The sequence below is a fragment of the Balaenoptera borealis genome (assembly GCF_965194805.1).
Source record: "Balaenoptera borealis genome assembly, chromosome: 11".
NCBI lineage: Eukaryota > Metazoa > Chordata > Mammalia > Artiodactyla > Balaenopteridae > Balaenoptera > Balaenoptera borealis.
In genome coordinates this window covers 104,033,612-104,049,465 of record NC_138868.1, presented here as the reverse complement: position 1 = coordinate 104,049,465, position 15,854 = coordinate 104,033,612, and the positions used below count along the sequence as shown (strand labels likewise).

The following is a 15,854-nucleotide window of genomic DNA, read 5'->3' as shown; positions in this document are numbered from 1 at the left end:
TCACAGGTTTAATGGGTTTAATAAGTTTACCCCTTCAGTTCCTATTTGCAGCACCCAATATTCCTTTGAAATACCAGACAGACCCAGCAGTGGCCAACAGTAAAGTTCAGACCTCCAGAGTTTAAAAGTTCAGGTTCTCTGAGCATTCTGTGTTGCAGTGGCACTTGTCCAAAATTGGTACCTCCCTATAGCTGGGGGAGCTTTAAATGTACCAGTGAAAAAAGCTTTTTCCCCTTCAAGGGAAAGAAAGAAAACCACTCCTCAAAACCCAACAGATCTGGCTGTGAGGTCTTTCCTCCTGTCCCATCTCTTCAGGCTTGTTTTTTTTGCAGTGGAGCAAGAGACCAAATCTAGCCTGAGTTACAAGAAACAAGACAGTGATGGCTATAACGGGAGTGACCAGGAGCAGCAGAGACTCCTTTACTTCCCACGTCCAATATATGTGCTTCACAGAAAAACCAAAACAACAGGTCCACAAAATACAACAACTAGAATTACAAAAATCCATTCATCCAAGGATGGTGGAAGGCGGGAAGGGGAGGTGGGAGGATAAATGGCACAGGGAGAAAAAGTATTCAAATCAGTCCAGGCACGGGGGCTGGCAGATGCTAGAAAAGAGCTGCAGAAAAACCTGTGGTCCTTTCAGACTCACCGGTGTTTAAAATCCATACTGGTGTCAGGACGATTCTGCCTTACGTGCACCAGAGACAAAAATCCCGATTCCTCAGAGAGAAGGGAATATGCACAGGGCCCTTGGCAGGGTGGGTCCTGCCTTCCCTGGTCGGGGAGGTGAACGAGAAAAAGAGCTGATGCGGCATCCTTCCAATCCCACCATCCCCTCTGGGTGGCAGGCGACTCAGTGGCCCTCAGCAGCCTTCAGTTTGGCAGGAGATGGGTGTGGTGAGGGGAACTTCTCCGCAGAAGTTGAACTACTCAGGGCAGACTGCAGGTAGACCGTCTTGTGGAAGAGTCTGTTGCTTAAGAAAACCACCAAGGAGAAGAGGCGCAACTGGAAAAGGCTAAAAGGCAAAAGAGACCCAACCTGTTAGACCCCCCAGGTGAGCAAAATTGTTTTAATTATTTGACAACTTACTTGACTACTTTCAATTTAAAATGATACAGGGGGGCTTCCCTGGTGGCGCAGTTGTTGAGAGTCTGCCTGCCAATGCAGGGGACACGGGTTCGAGCCCTGGTCTGGGAAGATCCCACATGCCGCGGAGCAACTGGGCCCGTGAGCCACAATTACTGAGCCTGTGCGTCTGGAGCCTGTGCTCCGCAACACGAGAGGCCGCGATAGTGAGAGGCCCGCGCACCGCGATGAGGAGTGGCCCCCACTTGCCACAACTAGAGAAAGCCCTTGCACAGAAACGAAGACCCAACACAGCCATAAAAAATAAATAAATACTTTAAAAAAAATAAAATAAAATAAAATGATACAGGGGAAAACAAGACACCAGAAATCTGATCAAGCACATACAGAGGTTAGACACACAGATTAGACAGGCAGCAACTGAAGAATGCACTGGGTCCTGTCAGGAGTGCAGTAGTATCACCATTTGCAGTATTGGGGCTTAGAGGAAATAAAGTTCTGTTTTAGATTAATTCTGACTCAAGAAGTACCTTTCTAGGGTACAAACTTCAAGCTATGTCTGAAGATATCGTATGCTATGTGTATTTCATTTTCAGGAGAGCTTCAAGAGAAAGTTAGTTACGTTAAGATACACACTTAGGGGCTTCCCTGGTGGCGCAGTGGTTGAGAATCCGCCTGCCAATGCAGGGGACACGGGTTCGAGCCCTGGTCTGGGAGGATCCCACGTGCCACGGAGCAACTGGGCCCGTGAGCCATAATTGCTGAGCCTGCACGTCTGGAGCCTGTGCTCCGCAACAAGAGGGGCCGCGATAGTGAGAGGCCCGCGCACCGCGATGAGGAGTGGCCCCCACTTGCCACAACTAGAGAAAGCCCTTGCACAGAAACGAAGACCCAACACAGCCATAAAAAATAAATAAATACTTTAAAAAAAATAAAATAAAATAAAATGATACAGGGGAAAACAAGACACCAGAAATCTGATCAAGCACATACAGAGGTTAGACACACAGATTAGACAGGCAGCAACTGAAGAATGCACTGGGTCCTGTCAGGAGTGCAGTAGTATCACCATTTGCAGTATTGGGGCTTAGAGGAAATAAAGTTCTGTTTTAGATTAATTCTGACTCAAGAAGTACCTTTCTAGGGTACAAACTTCAAGCTATGTCTGAAGATATCGTATGCTATGTGTATTTCATTTTCAGGAGAGCTTCAAGAGAAAGTTAGTTACGTTAAGATACACACTTAGGGGCTTCCCTGGTGGCGCAGTGGTTGAGAATCCGCCTGCCAATGCAGGGGACACGGGTTCGAGCCCTGGTCTGGGAGGATCCCACGTGCCACGGAGCAACTGGGCCCGTGAGCCATAATTGCTGAGCCTGCGCGTCTGGAGCCTGTGCTCCGCAACAAGAGGGGCCGCGATAGTGAGAGGCCCGCGCACCGCGATGAGGAGTGGCCCCCACTTGCCACAACTAGAGAAAGCCCTCGCACAGAAACGAAGACCCAACACAGCCATAAAAAATAAATAAATACTTTAAAAAAAATAAAATAAAATAAAATGATACAGGGGAAAACAAGACACCAGAAATCTGATCAAGCACATACAGAGGTTAGACACACAGATTAGACAGGCAGCAACTGAAGAATGCACTGGGTCCTGTCAGGAGTGCAGTAGTATCACCATTTGCAGTATTGGGGCTTAGAGGAAATAAAGTTCTGTTTTAGATTAATTCTGACTCAAGAAGTACCTTTCTAGGGTACAAACTTCAAGCTATGTCTGAAGATATCGTATGCTATGTGTATTTCATTTTCAGGAGAGCTTCAAGAGAAAGTTAGTTACGTTAAGATACACACTTAGGGGCTTCCCTGGTGGCGCAGTGGTTGAGAATCCGCCTGCCAATGCAGGGGACACGGGTTCGAGCCCTGGTCTGGGAGGATCCCACGTGCCACGGAGCAACTGGGCCCGTGAGCCATAATTGCTGAGCCTGCGCGTCTGGAGCCTGTGCTCCGCAACAAGAGGGGCCGCGATAGTGAGAGGCCCGCGCACCGCGATGAGGAGTGGCCCCCGCTTGCCGCAGCTAGAGAAAGCCCTCACACAGAAACGAAGACCCAACACAGCCATAAATAAATAAATTTTAAAAAAAAATGCAAACCTTTAAAAAATAATAATAATAAGGTTTTCAAAGTCCTCTGCTAACTATAAAATTCTATAAAAAAAAAAAAAAGATACACACTTAGCATTTACTGGATAGCAAGAACATGCAAGAACCCAAAGCAGATTGGAAATTTCTAATAAGTGTATCCTCACTGACTTAACCAAAATTGATCAAAAGATTGGGCTTTTCTCTGAAGTGATAAAACTTTCAGAGTGCTAGTGTTACTAAAGATTCATTTAAAAATACTTTGTTTTACTGTCATATCAATAAACTCCTGTAGCCAGAACACATGGCCCACTATTTTTATAAAGTTGGCCATTCTTACAAAATGAGCTCAACTACAGGTAATAAGTGCCTTATTCGGTCAACTGTTACATTTTAAGAATATGTATAATAGCAGCAATTTCTGAAACACATATCTGCACATATGCATGGGGAAAATCTGGGGATACATCCCAGAAGTGTTTCTCTCGTTGAACTGTATATTAATAGTTTCCTGCAATGTAAGGTTATTTTTAAAAAACCTTAACAAAAATGTCTCATTCACATAATTGCAGTGTTATGGCCCCAACACTTTAGACCAAAAAAACTTAACACATTTTAGCTAATACTGGCTAATACTTACTATGCTTTGCCAGGGGTCTTTGCTTCATTGGCGCTGATAATGAATAAAGGAAAGAGGATAGAGAATAGGCAGCCACTGTTTAAAAAAAAAAAAAGAAATAATTAGTCACCTTCAAAACAGCCATGACTTTGAAGATATTAGAAGCCCAAAGTTCTTTGCCTCCAGTGCTAAATATCATGGCTTGATGGACCCTTAATGTATCAAACACATCATTTAAAAAAAAAAAAAAAAAAAGGATTTTTCTAAGCGCTGGCTATGTTTAACATTGTTCCAGGAAGCAAAACAGAAGAAAGAATATGGCATATATGATCATGCAGACTATATTTTAATGCTGAGAATTCCCTGGCGGTCCAGTGGTTAGGACTCCGTGCTTCCACTGCTGGGGGCACGGGTTCGATCCCTGGTTGGGGAACTAAGCATGCCACAAAATGGGGAAAAAAAAAAAAAAAAAACGCTAACTGACAAATGTCTATGACTATCTGTCAGGGAGAAAAAATCCTACAGACCTCCTGATGGCCAAATAAGAATGCAGAATGCCTAGTACAGAACCAGGCATACAGAAGGGGCCCCCTACACTGAGTATTTTAACCAGTCCCCTTCAAGTCCCTACAGTCAAATTACCTGACTATGTAGGAGGACTGCATTGCTGTGAGGAAAGCCAGGGGCAGACCGAATCCAAAGTAGTAAGGCCAATTCCTTTCTATGTTTGACAATCGCTGGTGCATTTCAATTCCTAAAACAAGGAGCCAATACCATTAGGCTGCGCATTTCCTTTCAGTCAAATGACTAAATATGGTAGACAATTTATTTGAGGTTTGAGTTGTAGGTACCGATCTGCCATTTAGAATACAAGTAAAGCATATAAATTAGAATTGTCCAAATCTCATAAAGCTTCTTATGCGAAGCTTTTACAATTGAACAATCACAATTTCAAAGCTGGCAGGCTAAGTGAATTCTGAATTACAACACCAGAATCCTCTGTCAGTATTAGTCTTGAACAAAGCAAGAATCAAAAAAAGGCAGCTATCCTCTAGGAATCAATTAACCCCTTTCAACCAACCACACCCAAATATGCCAAGGACTTTCAAAATATCCCCCAAAATAATCTGTATGCACCAACATCAAATTAATTTCTCTAATTTAAAATAACTCGCGCTCATTCATGCCATCTTACGGCTCTGTCAGAGCGACGTGACACTAAGCTCCGTAAGGATGATGCCACACTGCTACGTTCCCCAGCAACAAAGTTAAGGGTGATCCCCCCGAGCCACATGCAAGTCCCCTCTTGCCAAAAAGGCTGCTCCATTCCAAAGACGGTTTGCCAAGGGCCTAAGTACTGAAGAATTTAAGAAGTCTACTTAGCAGCACCATTTCCAAATTGGGCCTCCAAGTTCTGAGTTTCTTTAGACAGGCTTACCTTTATTGAACCAACGATATTCGAAGCAGTATAGTGAGTAGAGAAGAGACATATGCAGGAGACTAACCAGCTGACCAACAAGATGGATGGGAAAGAGACTCACAAACATCCCCTGAAGAACAAGTATGGAGAATCTTAATTCCAAAGCTTCAGAGACCTGACACTGTTCACCTGCCACTCTGAGTCATCACTCTCTACCTAGATAGCCTGATGGTTGCTTCTCAAGTTTCTAAACAGCAGAAGAGTGAAGAATGCTCAGGGTGGCAGGGAGGAGCAGGCAAATTCATGATTCTTTACCATTTTATGATTTTAAGTCTCTAGTTGTTTCTGTGAAAAAATGATTTACGGATCATTGCCTCCCATAAACATATCTGCTGAGTATAAATGCGATACCCTGTCTTTGTGAAGCTCCCTCTAATGAATCTTCTGTTCTTAATCTGCTCCATGCACCCAGAAGGCCAGTCTCACCTGGAGGAGGAAAAGAGCCTGCAGCAAAAGGTTGAAGAGCATGTCAGCAATTATTTTGCTGACACTAGGGAATGGGTGAGGCTTCCTCCCTGATACCTCGAAGGCCAGGTCAGCTATATCCTGTAAGAGAGAAAGGAGCTCACCAAAACATGAATTAAATGGCCTCAATATCCATCCCCAAAGCTAAGGCCACTGACCTGCCATGAGACCTGCCAGGGGAGAAAAGCCCCTGGACATGTGGCCATGAGATGCTCTGGAGACCTGAGAGGATAATTCCATTTTACAAGAGCACAGAGATCACCCACTGGCTGCTTGACCAAGAAAAGTTAAGGCTGTGACATCGCTCCCTACATGGCCACTAACTTCGCAGGCTGAAACCTGCCACCTGGCGATCCATTATGCCATAAAACCCAGACTCCATTCTGCCCTGGACCTACCTGAAACCAAATTGCATTCACAACTTTGCTAAGCACAAACAGGGGGAGCACCCAAAGAGCACTGAAAATTGACGTGAGGAAAAACTCGAGCCACGACCAAACATCCCCATGTAGTGACGGATCACCTAAGAAAGGCGGAAAGGCTTATTAGTTTAACTGGAGAAATGGAAAACCAGAAGACCAAATATGCAACCCCTACTCCACGCACATACATCTTTGTTTCCTGCCAGCACATCACTGCACCTATTTCAGAGAGTCTTATTCTTCATAGACACACCAAATTCTGGCCACAACTCCAATTCAGAGTAGCCACGGAGATGTGCTGCTTACCTTGAGACAAACCTGCTTACCGGGTGGTGACTGATATGTCAGTGACCAGCAGTACACTGTATGCAGGAAACCACCCTGGTTCAAATCCCAGCTATGCCACTTACTAATGGTTTAACCTTGGTAACCAATTTCCATTTCCTCATCTATAAAATGCTATCTGTAACAATACCCAAAGGGTTGTTGAGAGATTTGAGTTAAAAACATCTAAAGCTGCGGGTACAGAGGAAGCGTTCAATAGACTGAGGGAGACACAGGGAAACACCTCTCACCTCGGCAATGGACATACTTACCAATAATTTGAGCCGTTACTGACTGAAGCACGGGAATAAACACTCGATAAAACAAAAGGAGACTGAACTAAAGGAGAGAAGAAATAAGGTAAACATTAAAAGCCCTTCTTTAAAACAGGAGTTCCAAGTTTCAGTGTAATTATTTTCCAGATGGAAGTGCCTTTTACAAATCAGGAGCCCTGAAGTGGTACCAAAATTGGACTTAGTTCTATTTCCCAGTTCTCCAGCTGAGGAGTACAAACCTGACACTGCCTATGAAAACAGTAAAACTTCTGGGGGACTAGAAGAACATTTCAATGAGTAGTCACGCCAAACTACAGGCATATACTAAGTACACAGTCATATTTTATTAATTAAAGCTAACACCTAGGGCTTCCCTGGTGGCGCAGTGGTTGAGAATCTGCCTGCCAATGCAGGGGACACGGGTTCGAGCCCTGGTCTGGGAAGATCCCACATGTCATGGAGCAACTAGGTCCGTGAGCCACAATTACTGAGCCTGCGCATCTGGAGCCTGTGCTCCACAACAAGAGAGGCTGCGATAATGAGAGGCCTGCGCACCGCGATGAAGAGTGGCCCCCACTTGCCGCAACTAGAGAAAGCCCTCGCACAGAAACGAAGACCCAACACAGCCATAAATAAATAAATAAATAAATAATTTTTTAAAAAAAGAAAAAAAAAAGCTAACATCTAAAAACATCTGTGAAATGTTTAGATTAACAAGTTGAATTATACTGAATTTCAAGTCCAAGAAAATACTAAACTATTTGTTCTTCAAAGTACTCAAATTTCACTTAAGCCTGTGTTGGTTCTCAGTCAGCTGTAGGCAACCTTCTGGTATGAGTTTCAATAGTAATCAATTCGAGGACATTGCTATGACCAGACAAAGGGAGAACCTTGCCCATATCCATCTGTCTTTCCCCTCTGAGCCCCCATAGTTGCTCTTAACCAAAATGTCCAGACAATGTCACAAGAAATTGTTACCTATTAACATTAAAACTTGTGACTAAGTCATTTACGAAAAAAGTGTATATTCAGGGCTATCTATTCCTGATATTTACATACAAGTTTTCTCTGAGTGGGAATAAAATGAGTGAAGGTGCACAGAATCCTGAGTGATGGCCTTAAGCACGTATTAGCAGGGGAAAGCTACCTGTCTCAATTTCAAGAAGACGGTTGAGAACCATGAACACCAGAATAATCTGAATAAAGATGCTTATAGGGCTTCCCTGGTGGCACAGTGGTTGAGAATCCGCCTGCTAATGCAGGGGACACGGGTTCGAGCCCTGGTCTGGGAAGATCCCACATGCCGCGGAGCAACTGGGCCTGTGAGCCACAACTACTGAGCCTGTGCGTCTGGAGCCTGTGCTCCGCAACAAGAGAGGCCGCAATAGTGAGAGGCCCGCGCACCGCGATGAAGAGTGGCCCCCGCTTGCCGCAACTAGAGAAAGCCCTCGCACAGAAACGAAGACCCAACACAGCCAAAGATAAATAAATAAATTAAAAAAAAAAAAAAGAAAGATGCTTATAAGGCACCCGGAATTTGACGAAAAAGAACTTACCCAGAATACTCCACCATTCCAAGCGCAGCACTGAAAAATTCTACTAACAATACGTGGTTCACTGGAAAAGACCACATGTATTTAGCTTAAAAGGCATACAGGCTATTTCCATAGTGTCATTCAGTAGCTCTCCTTTTTATATCTTTTGTTGGCATATTATTTTTCCAGCACCTACTGTTCTCCCAATGTTCTCTCCTAATGTCAATAAGAAAAGGCTAAAAATATTTCAAGAGAAGCAGTTTTTCTTAAAAAAACAAACACACAAAAAACTATATTTTCTAAAATCCAAGACTGGAGACTAGAAGAGGATGTCTGAGGTTCTTCTATCAAAATCCACACAGGCGCTCCTAGAAGTATCCATCAATCCAAGTAATTTTTTTATGGTTCTCTATTCACCATCCTGATTTCTTTTAAACACCCCGACATTTTGAACAAGGATTACCCCTAGACACCAGTTTAATTCAATGTGAGGGGAGTGGGGGGAAATCACCTGTAACTTTTTTGGGAGAGAAAGTACAAAAGACAAATAATGGGGTATTGAAACTCCAAGTCACTATGTAGTGCCTGAATTCTATACTAAGTTTGATCACTTCCTAAAGTGCCCACAGAAGGGAATTCAGATGTTTTCTGACATCAGCCTCCACTCCTTACCTCTCTTGCTTCCTCTCTATACTCTGGGCTCTCCTCTGAGCCAGGACACTGCTTGCCCTTCTTCGACGCTGCTCCTCTCTCTTTTGTTGAATTCGAGCATCTAGCTTTGAGATGGTACAAATTCCCCAGATGGAGTCTTTGATTCCCTATACACAAGAGTATTATTTTTAAAGAGGGAAGATTTTGGGTCAGAAGACTTTCCAAAGTTACATAGAGTAAAGTGATGAAATAACAGTGGAAATCATGGTACTTACTTTGCTACAAAGCTTAGGGGACCCTTGATATTTTTCTATTTTGAAATAATTCCCAATTTACAGAAGAGCTACAAGAACAGAGAACTCCCTAATACCCTTTCTCGGGATTCACCAGCTATTTTGCCACATTGTTATTTATTCTTGTTTATATATATATACACATATTTTTAGATCATTTGAGTAGGTTGCTGTGTCATGTCTCTTTACTTTTAATTGTTCAGTGTATATTTCCTAAGAATATTCTTTAATATAACAAGATAGTTATCTATTAAAGAAATTAAATATTGAAATAGTTGAATCTACAGTCCATATTCCAATTTCCCCATTTGTCCCAGTAATGCCCTCTATAGCATTTTTACCCCTCAAGTATCAGACATCAGTTCAGAATCACATGTTGCATTTAGCTCTCATATCTCTTCAGTCTCCTTTAATCAGGAACAGCTCCTTAGCGTGTCTTCCTTTATGAAGTATACAGGTCAGTTATTTTACAGGATGCCCTCAATTTAGGTTTGTGTCCTCATGATTAGGTCCCAGGTTACATATTTTTTGGCAGGAATATCACATAAGTGATGGTGTGCCCTTCCAGGTATTACATCCAGAGGCATGTGATATCTGTCTCACCTTGCTGGTGATGTCAATTTTACATATTCAGTCAAGGTGTTATCCAGCTCCATTGTATGGTTGCAAATTTTTCTCCTTGCAACTAATAAGTAATCTGTGGGCAGACATTTCTGAGACCAGGCAAATATCCTGCTCATCAAGTCCTCTCCCCTAGATTTAGCATCAATTAACAATTCTTGCCCAAACCAATCTTGAATAACATGGTTGCAAAATAGTGGTTTTCTACTCCAACACTTACCAATACTATAAAGCCAAGTTATTGCCCTCCTCTATACTCTTCCAATATCAATCTGATGTCTACAAGTACGATCTACAGCCTGTACTAAACTAGCAATACTAGGGTAGACTAAACACTGGTCTCAAGAAAGGACCAGGGCTGGACCAAGGCTAATGGAAGACACAAAGAAATAATCACTGTAAAAGTGTGCAAAGCTGTAGGATAAGAGCACGCCACATAAGACAGAAACAACATTGTAGTGCAGCTGGAGGAGAATGTCTTTAAACAGTGTATGCTGAGGGAGAGGGTTGTTAAGTCTATAAGTCACTGATGGAGGCACTTGCCAATGACTGGAAGAGCCCCAGTGGCAGAAAGATTACTGTTATTACTACAAACATCAGAACTACCTATTACCCAGTTCAAAGGACTGCACTCATTCATCCACCCACTCCATACTGAGCATCTTCAATGAGCTAGACAACATATGGAAATGCTCAGGAAACTTATAACTCAGCAGGAAAAGTACACAAGTAAACCAAAAGAAAAAAATAAATAAATAAAAATTTATAGTTTAGTAAGTACCACAACAGATTTATGTCCAAAGTAGAGTGGGAAGGACTAGGGTATTCAACTTCATCAAGAAGCAGAAAAAAGGGGACTTCCCTAGTGGTCCAGTGGTTAAGACTCCGCACTTCCAATGCAGGGGGCGTGGGTTCGATCCCTGGTCAGGGAACTAAGGTCCCACATGCCACACAGCCCAAAAAAAAAAAAAAAAAAAAAAAGCAGCAGTAGAAAAAGGCATTCTGGAAGCAATGGCCAACCTGGATTTAAGAATGGCATTTTCACCTACTGTTATGAGCGAAAACAAATTTTAGAGAAAACTGTCAGGATACAGAGAAATGGACAAGTTTATGAAGTACCTGCTGATAGGAGCATAAATTGGCAGCATGGCACCTGATGTTTTATCTATAAGAAATGTTTAATCTTATTTTGCTTTTTAACCTCTAAATCTTCCACAAACAGTTTAAAATTTTAAGATAGTTAAGTTCAAACGGCTTAGGGCCTAGTATGTGCTAGGACGATGACAGCATCCCCACTTCTGAGATACTTACAGTCTAGTGGGGCTGACAGACACACAAAGTTCACATCGTATAACTGATCCAGGGTTGAAATTTTATCGCACAAAAGGACGTAAGGTATTAAAAGAAGATCACATTGCATGAATTCTCTTTGGTCCTTCTAAGATATTCCTTCAATTCCCCCCTCTTTGATTCAAAGGTGATAAACTTTTAAACACTCCCACTCCCCGTCAGAACTGGCCTCTCTCCTGCTCCCGGGAATAGAGCTACAGGGGCTGCAACTAGGGCATTAGACCTCAGACAGCCACTGTAATGGAATGTTATGCTACTGATCACGTGGGTGACTACATCCTAAACAGATCTCTACAGGACATTCTTCTAGAGCATCATCATCTCCGCCTTGTAGAATGGGAGAATAAGACGGGTCCTATAGTGTAGATCCGGACAAAGGAGTTTAGGTAATAGCACTGTACCAATGTTCATTGCTTGGTCTTCAACACTATACCATGGTTACATACGATGTTAACATTAGGAGAACCTGGTGAAGGATATAGGGGAGTTCTCTGTACAGCCCTGCAACTCTAAAATTATTCCAAAATAAAGTTTAGGGAATTCCTTGGCGGTACAGTGGTTAGGACTCCACACTCTCACTGCCAAGGGCCGGGGTTCAATCCCTGGTCGGGGAACTAAGATCCCACAAGCCATGCGGCATGGCCAAAAAAAAAAATATTGATAAATAAAGTTAAAAAAAAAAAAAAGATGGTCTGGGGCCAAGTTAAACAGGGTTTCAATACTACAGACACTCACTAGACAGTTCTCCCAAGCTTCTGCGAGATGCAGGATAATACCCCTTCCTCGAGTAGTGTGGATTAGAATGAAAACTTGTAGGTGAAGAACCCAACAAATATAATAAAAATTTCAAAAATACCTAAAGGATTTTCTAGTCAGTTCCTGCAGCAAAAGGGTCAAAATATGACTTGACATACTCACCCTGGCAAGGTCCTGCAGAAAGGTTTTGACACTGTCAGCCATCTCTTCACCGCCCAAACTATCAACTACATAAAGGAGAGAGAAGTGTCCCCAGATGTCTCATCATGAAGCACCTGGAAACAGACGGAGCATAATCGGGGAAAAATATTTATCTTCAAGTTACTTCATGTACATTTGATGACGTTTTCCACAAACTTCTCTAATAGGAGTGCAGTAGATACTAGCACTTAGGTAGATACTAGCACAGTTAACTAAGTGAGGTTATACCTGTAACTACTGCAAAACCTGAAATCAATAAATTTTTAAATCACTTACCACCCTTTCACTTTTACATGGATTAATAATCTCTTCTCTGGGCCTTGATGTCCCTAACTACCCCTCCTACACGTCCCAAGTACTTTTGAGATTTGAGATCATGAGATGGGTGATAATTACACTTCAGTATCCTCCTAAGCAATATTTGTGCTTGATGTTACTTGAATACAAATACAGGAGCAAAATGAAAGTTCTAACAAAAATTACTAAATCTGCACTTCATACACAGGGCCCTCCAGCACACAGATAAGTTCAAAGTATGATGTGAAATTTCCCACCAAGACCCCCAAATATGCCTTCCCTGTTTTCCAACTTTAAATGTATACATATATGTACAATTTTAACAAGCATGCAGGAAACAATGAATTTTAAACTAGGCCAGAAAAAGGTTAAGTCCACGTGTATAAATATTCTTTAACACTCTATAGCTTTCCCATTTTATTTATTTCTTAGGTGAATGAGAAATCTAGCTTCATAAGATAATAACTTGAAAGTTCACGTGTATAAGTATTTTTAAAATACTACGCTCCCATGTGATGTCTAAGGTGAATGGAAAACCCATTTTCAAAAGTTTAATTAAGGACTTGGGATTCTGAAGCTCTCAAACCTGACTAAACCACTCTAGGGTATTCTTAATTTAAGAGATAGACCATAATGACAATTTCACAGGCAGCTTCTATACACCTCGAATTTCAAAACATAAGCACACTTTCCCTAATGACCACTTCACCAAACGGTACCTTATTGACCCAACTGGACTACTGCCACCCAGAACAGGAAGAGCAGGGAATACAGCAGAGGGAAGGCAACTTGCACAACACTGCATGTACCATCTTCTCCTTGGGTCAAATCCTACACAGATGCACTCACTTCAGGTAGAGAAGTTTCTAGGGTAAGAAACTTTCGTTAATGCTCCCACTTAAAAACAAACAAAAAACACCTGAGTGATAGGATACTCAGTGACAGGTGAATAGTTAAAGCTCAATGATGATACATAAGACACTAGTTTCTAAAGATTATCACGGATTCACTTTTAACCATCTACTTCCTCATCTATGAATTAAGGGTATTAAAATTTTTCATAGGTTTTGAGTACAAAGTGCAGTAACATGAAAATAAAAACTTAACTTCTACATAAACATAATCCCACTACAGAATGAGCTAGTCTGGGAGTTTAAGGAAGCCGATTACTTAGTCTGGGTTTCTCACAAGGTGCTGACACAGCTGGAAGCGTGTGGGTCCTAATCCAAGGAGAGGAGCTGTGTTACCTGAACCATGGCCATTAACAACTGGCTTCTGCAAGTACCAAGTGGCAGGTTATCTACTGACCAATAGTGGCCCGTGAAGGACAAGTCACTTCAATTTTATACGCAGATCCTATTTGAATTATCCGGAATATCCAGAAATATTATCCGGTTCGACAAAAAGCTCAGGCATGGAGAAAAGCAACCTGCCACGATTTGAGACCAGAGACTGTATAACACGGAGGGAACCCTCCAACTGTAGTGGACGTAAGTGAGATGCATCTGGTTCACAGCATTTCACAGACGGAGGAACTGAATCTCCGAAGTTAAATGGCTTGCCCAAGATTACAGCACGTGAAAGGCTACAGCGAACTTCAAAACCCCGGTGTCTGAACCCTCAGTCGGGGCTTTGTACTCAAGCTTTGCGATGAGGATTTTTGTTTAACCCGAGCATCCCATGGACAAAATGTCTCGTAAGCCTGTAAATACAGCTGGCTATTAAATTCCTAAACAGTCATGAGAACTTATTAAGCATCTACTGAGGCACAGTCCTGTACTTTCATTTCTAAGTCACTAAACCCAGAAACGCAAGCCCGGAAAGCAGGAGGCTGTCACATCCCACTCCAGTTTCACTAAAGGTAAGCATCCGCACATCCCACCGGGCTCCCCGGATGCTCAGAGCCCTCAGGTCCCTTCGGACCCGTTTCCCCCCAGCTCCTTGGCAAACCCGACTGGAAGCTGGTCTCCCTCCGCAACCACAGCCGTGCACGAGGCGCGGGGCACGCTCACCTCCCATCAAGCGGGGAGCTAAAGACAGCCGCGCCGCACCTGGGCAGAGGCTCGCCCGCGACTGCGGGCTGCGTCCCGCGCCCCGGCCCTGCCCCGCCGCCGCAGCACCTTCCCGCCAGGCGTCCCCGCGCGCAGCCCCCGCCCGCACCTCCCAACCCCGCGCTCGGGCCCTGCTGCCCTCACACGCCCTCGCCGCCCCAGCCACCGGGGCCCCTGCCGCGCGCGCAGGCTGCGCGGCGCCAGGGCCAGGCTCGGCAGAACTGCACCTACCCGGCAGCTTCGCCCCCGCGGCTCCGGCTCCGGCCCGGCCCCTGGTCCACCGCTGACCCGCTCGGCTCCTCCACGCCCCTCCGCACCCCTCCGCGCCCGGCCACCCACTCCCGCCCTGGCGCTCCCAGGGCCGGGGCCGCTGCGCCCACACTGGGCATGCCCGGGCCGCACGGGGCCGCTGGGAAGTCAGGCGGGCGCCGAGTCCAGCCGCCCGGGCGGAGGGGGCGGGGCCGCGGCGGCGGAGGGGGCGGGGCCGCGTGGCGACCGAGCCTGGGAAATGCAGTCCGTCCTCCGGGCCCACCCGCGCCGCTTCCGGGGATGCCGTACTTCCTGATCCCGTATCGTGTTCTTTGCTCTCTCCCATTTACTTCTGCAGGGTTGCTTGTCTTTCTATTATGAAGCCTAACAACAGAACAATAAAATGCAGAAGTCATCTTGGTCTCTTTGGTTGGAGACTTCAGTAACCAAAGGGTACTAAGCAATGATGGGTTTAAATCAAGGTCACTTAACGATTAAGAATAAAATGACTAAGAATAGGTCAAGCTGCCATGCAATTCGGCTGCATTAGGCGTGTTCTCTGACAGCTAAGTGTTGGCTGAGATTAAAATGATCAAGTAAATAGAAATGAAACTGTTTTCATCTCTGTCCCCACCAGCCCGTCTCTACCCCAGGGACGGCAATTTCTTGGCATCGAACCATCAAGCCTGACCTATAACCTTTTTCTCCCCTATTCCCAGCCTCTTACATCTCTCACTCCCCATTTTTTCCTCTTTTTTCCACTTCCTATTTTCCTTCACCTCTAGGTGTGCTTAGAGCTGCTTCGCTCAGGCCACCTACAAAATCAGATTTTTACTAGTGGAAGCTCTTTAGTATAACCTTACATAGTGTGAGCCCAGGTATCAACTGACTTACTCAAGGTCAGTGGCAGAACAACTACCCAGACCTCCTGACTCTCCTCCAGTTAGTTCAGTGGGCTGGGGGGTGGGGTCGTTGACCTGTTCTACCCTGCCCAACCTCCAGCCCCATTCCAGAACAGACGAGTCCCCTACTCTGAGCCT

At 44.2% G+C, this 15,854-nt stretch overlaps 1 protein-coding gene across 3 annotated transcripts; it reads right to left on the bottom strand.

Moving 5' to 3' along the window:
• On the bottom strand, positions 1–14,987 carry EI24 (EI24 autophagy associated transmembrane protein). 3 transcript variants are annotated; one of them, XM_082341047.1, is made up of 12 exons: positions 14,797–14,936; positions 13,234–13,380; positions 12,179–12,291; positions 9,018–9,163; positions 8,367–8,427; positions 6,808–6,874; positions 6,188–6,312; positions 5,751–5,870; positions 5,283–5,394; positions 4,487–4,598; positions 3,866–3,940; positions 1–1,019 (listed from the first exon to the last, which is right to left on the bottom strand). In XM_082341047.1, the coding sequence occupies exons 3-12, from the start codon at positions 12,218–12,220 to the stop codon at positions 857–859; spliced, it is 1,023 nt and encodes a 340-aa protein (XP_082197173.1). In that variant the 5' UTR covers positions 12,221–12,291; positions 13,234–13,380; positions 14,797–14,936; the 3' UTR covers positions 1–856. The 3 variants fall into 3 exon arrangements, with proteins under 3 accessions (XP_082197173.1, XP_082197172.1, XP_082197174.1); XM_082341046.1 differs by lacking the exon at positions 13,234–13,380 and having other exon boundaries at positions 12,179–12,243; positions 14,797–14,987; XM_082341048.1 differs by lacking the exon at positions 13,234–13,380 and having other exon boundaries at positions 14,797–14,944.
• Between the last annotated feature and the right edge of the window lie 867 nt (positions 14,988–15,854).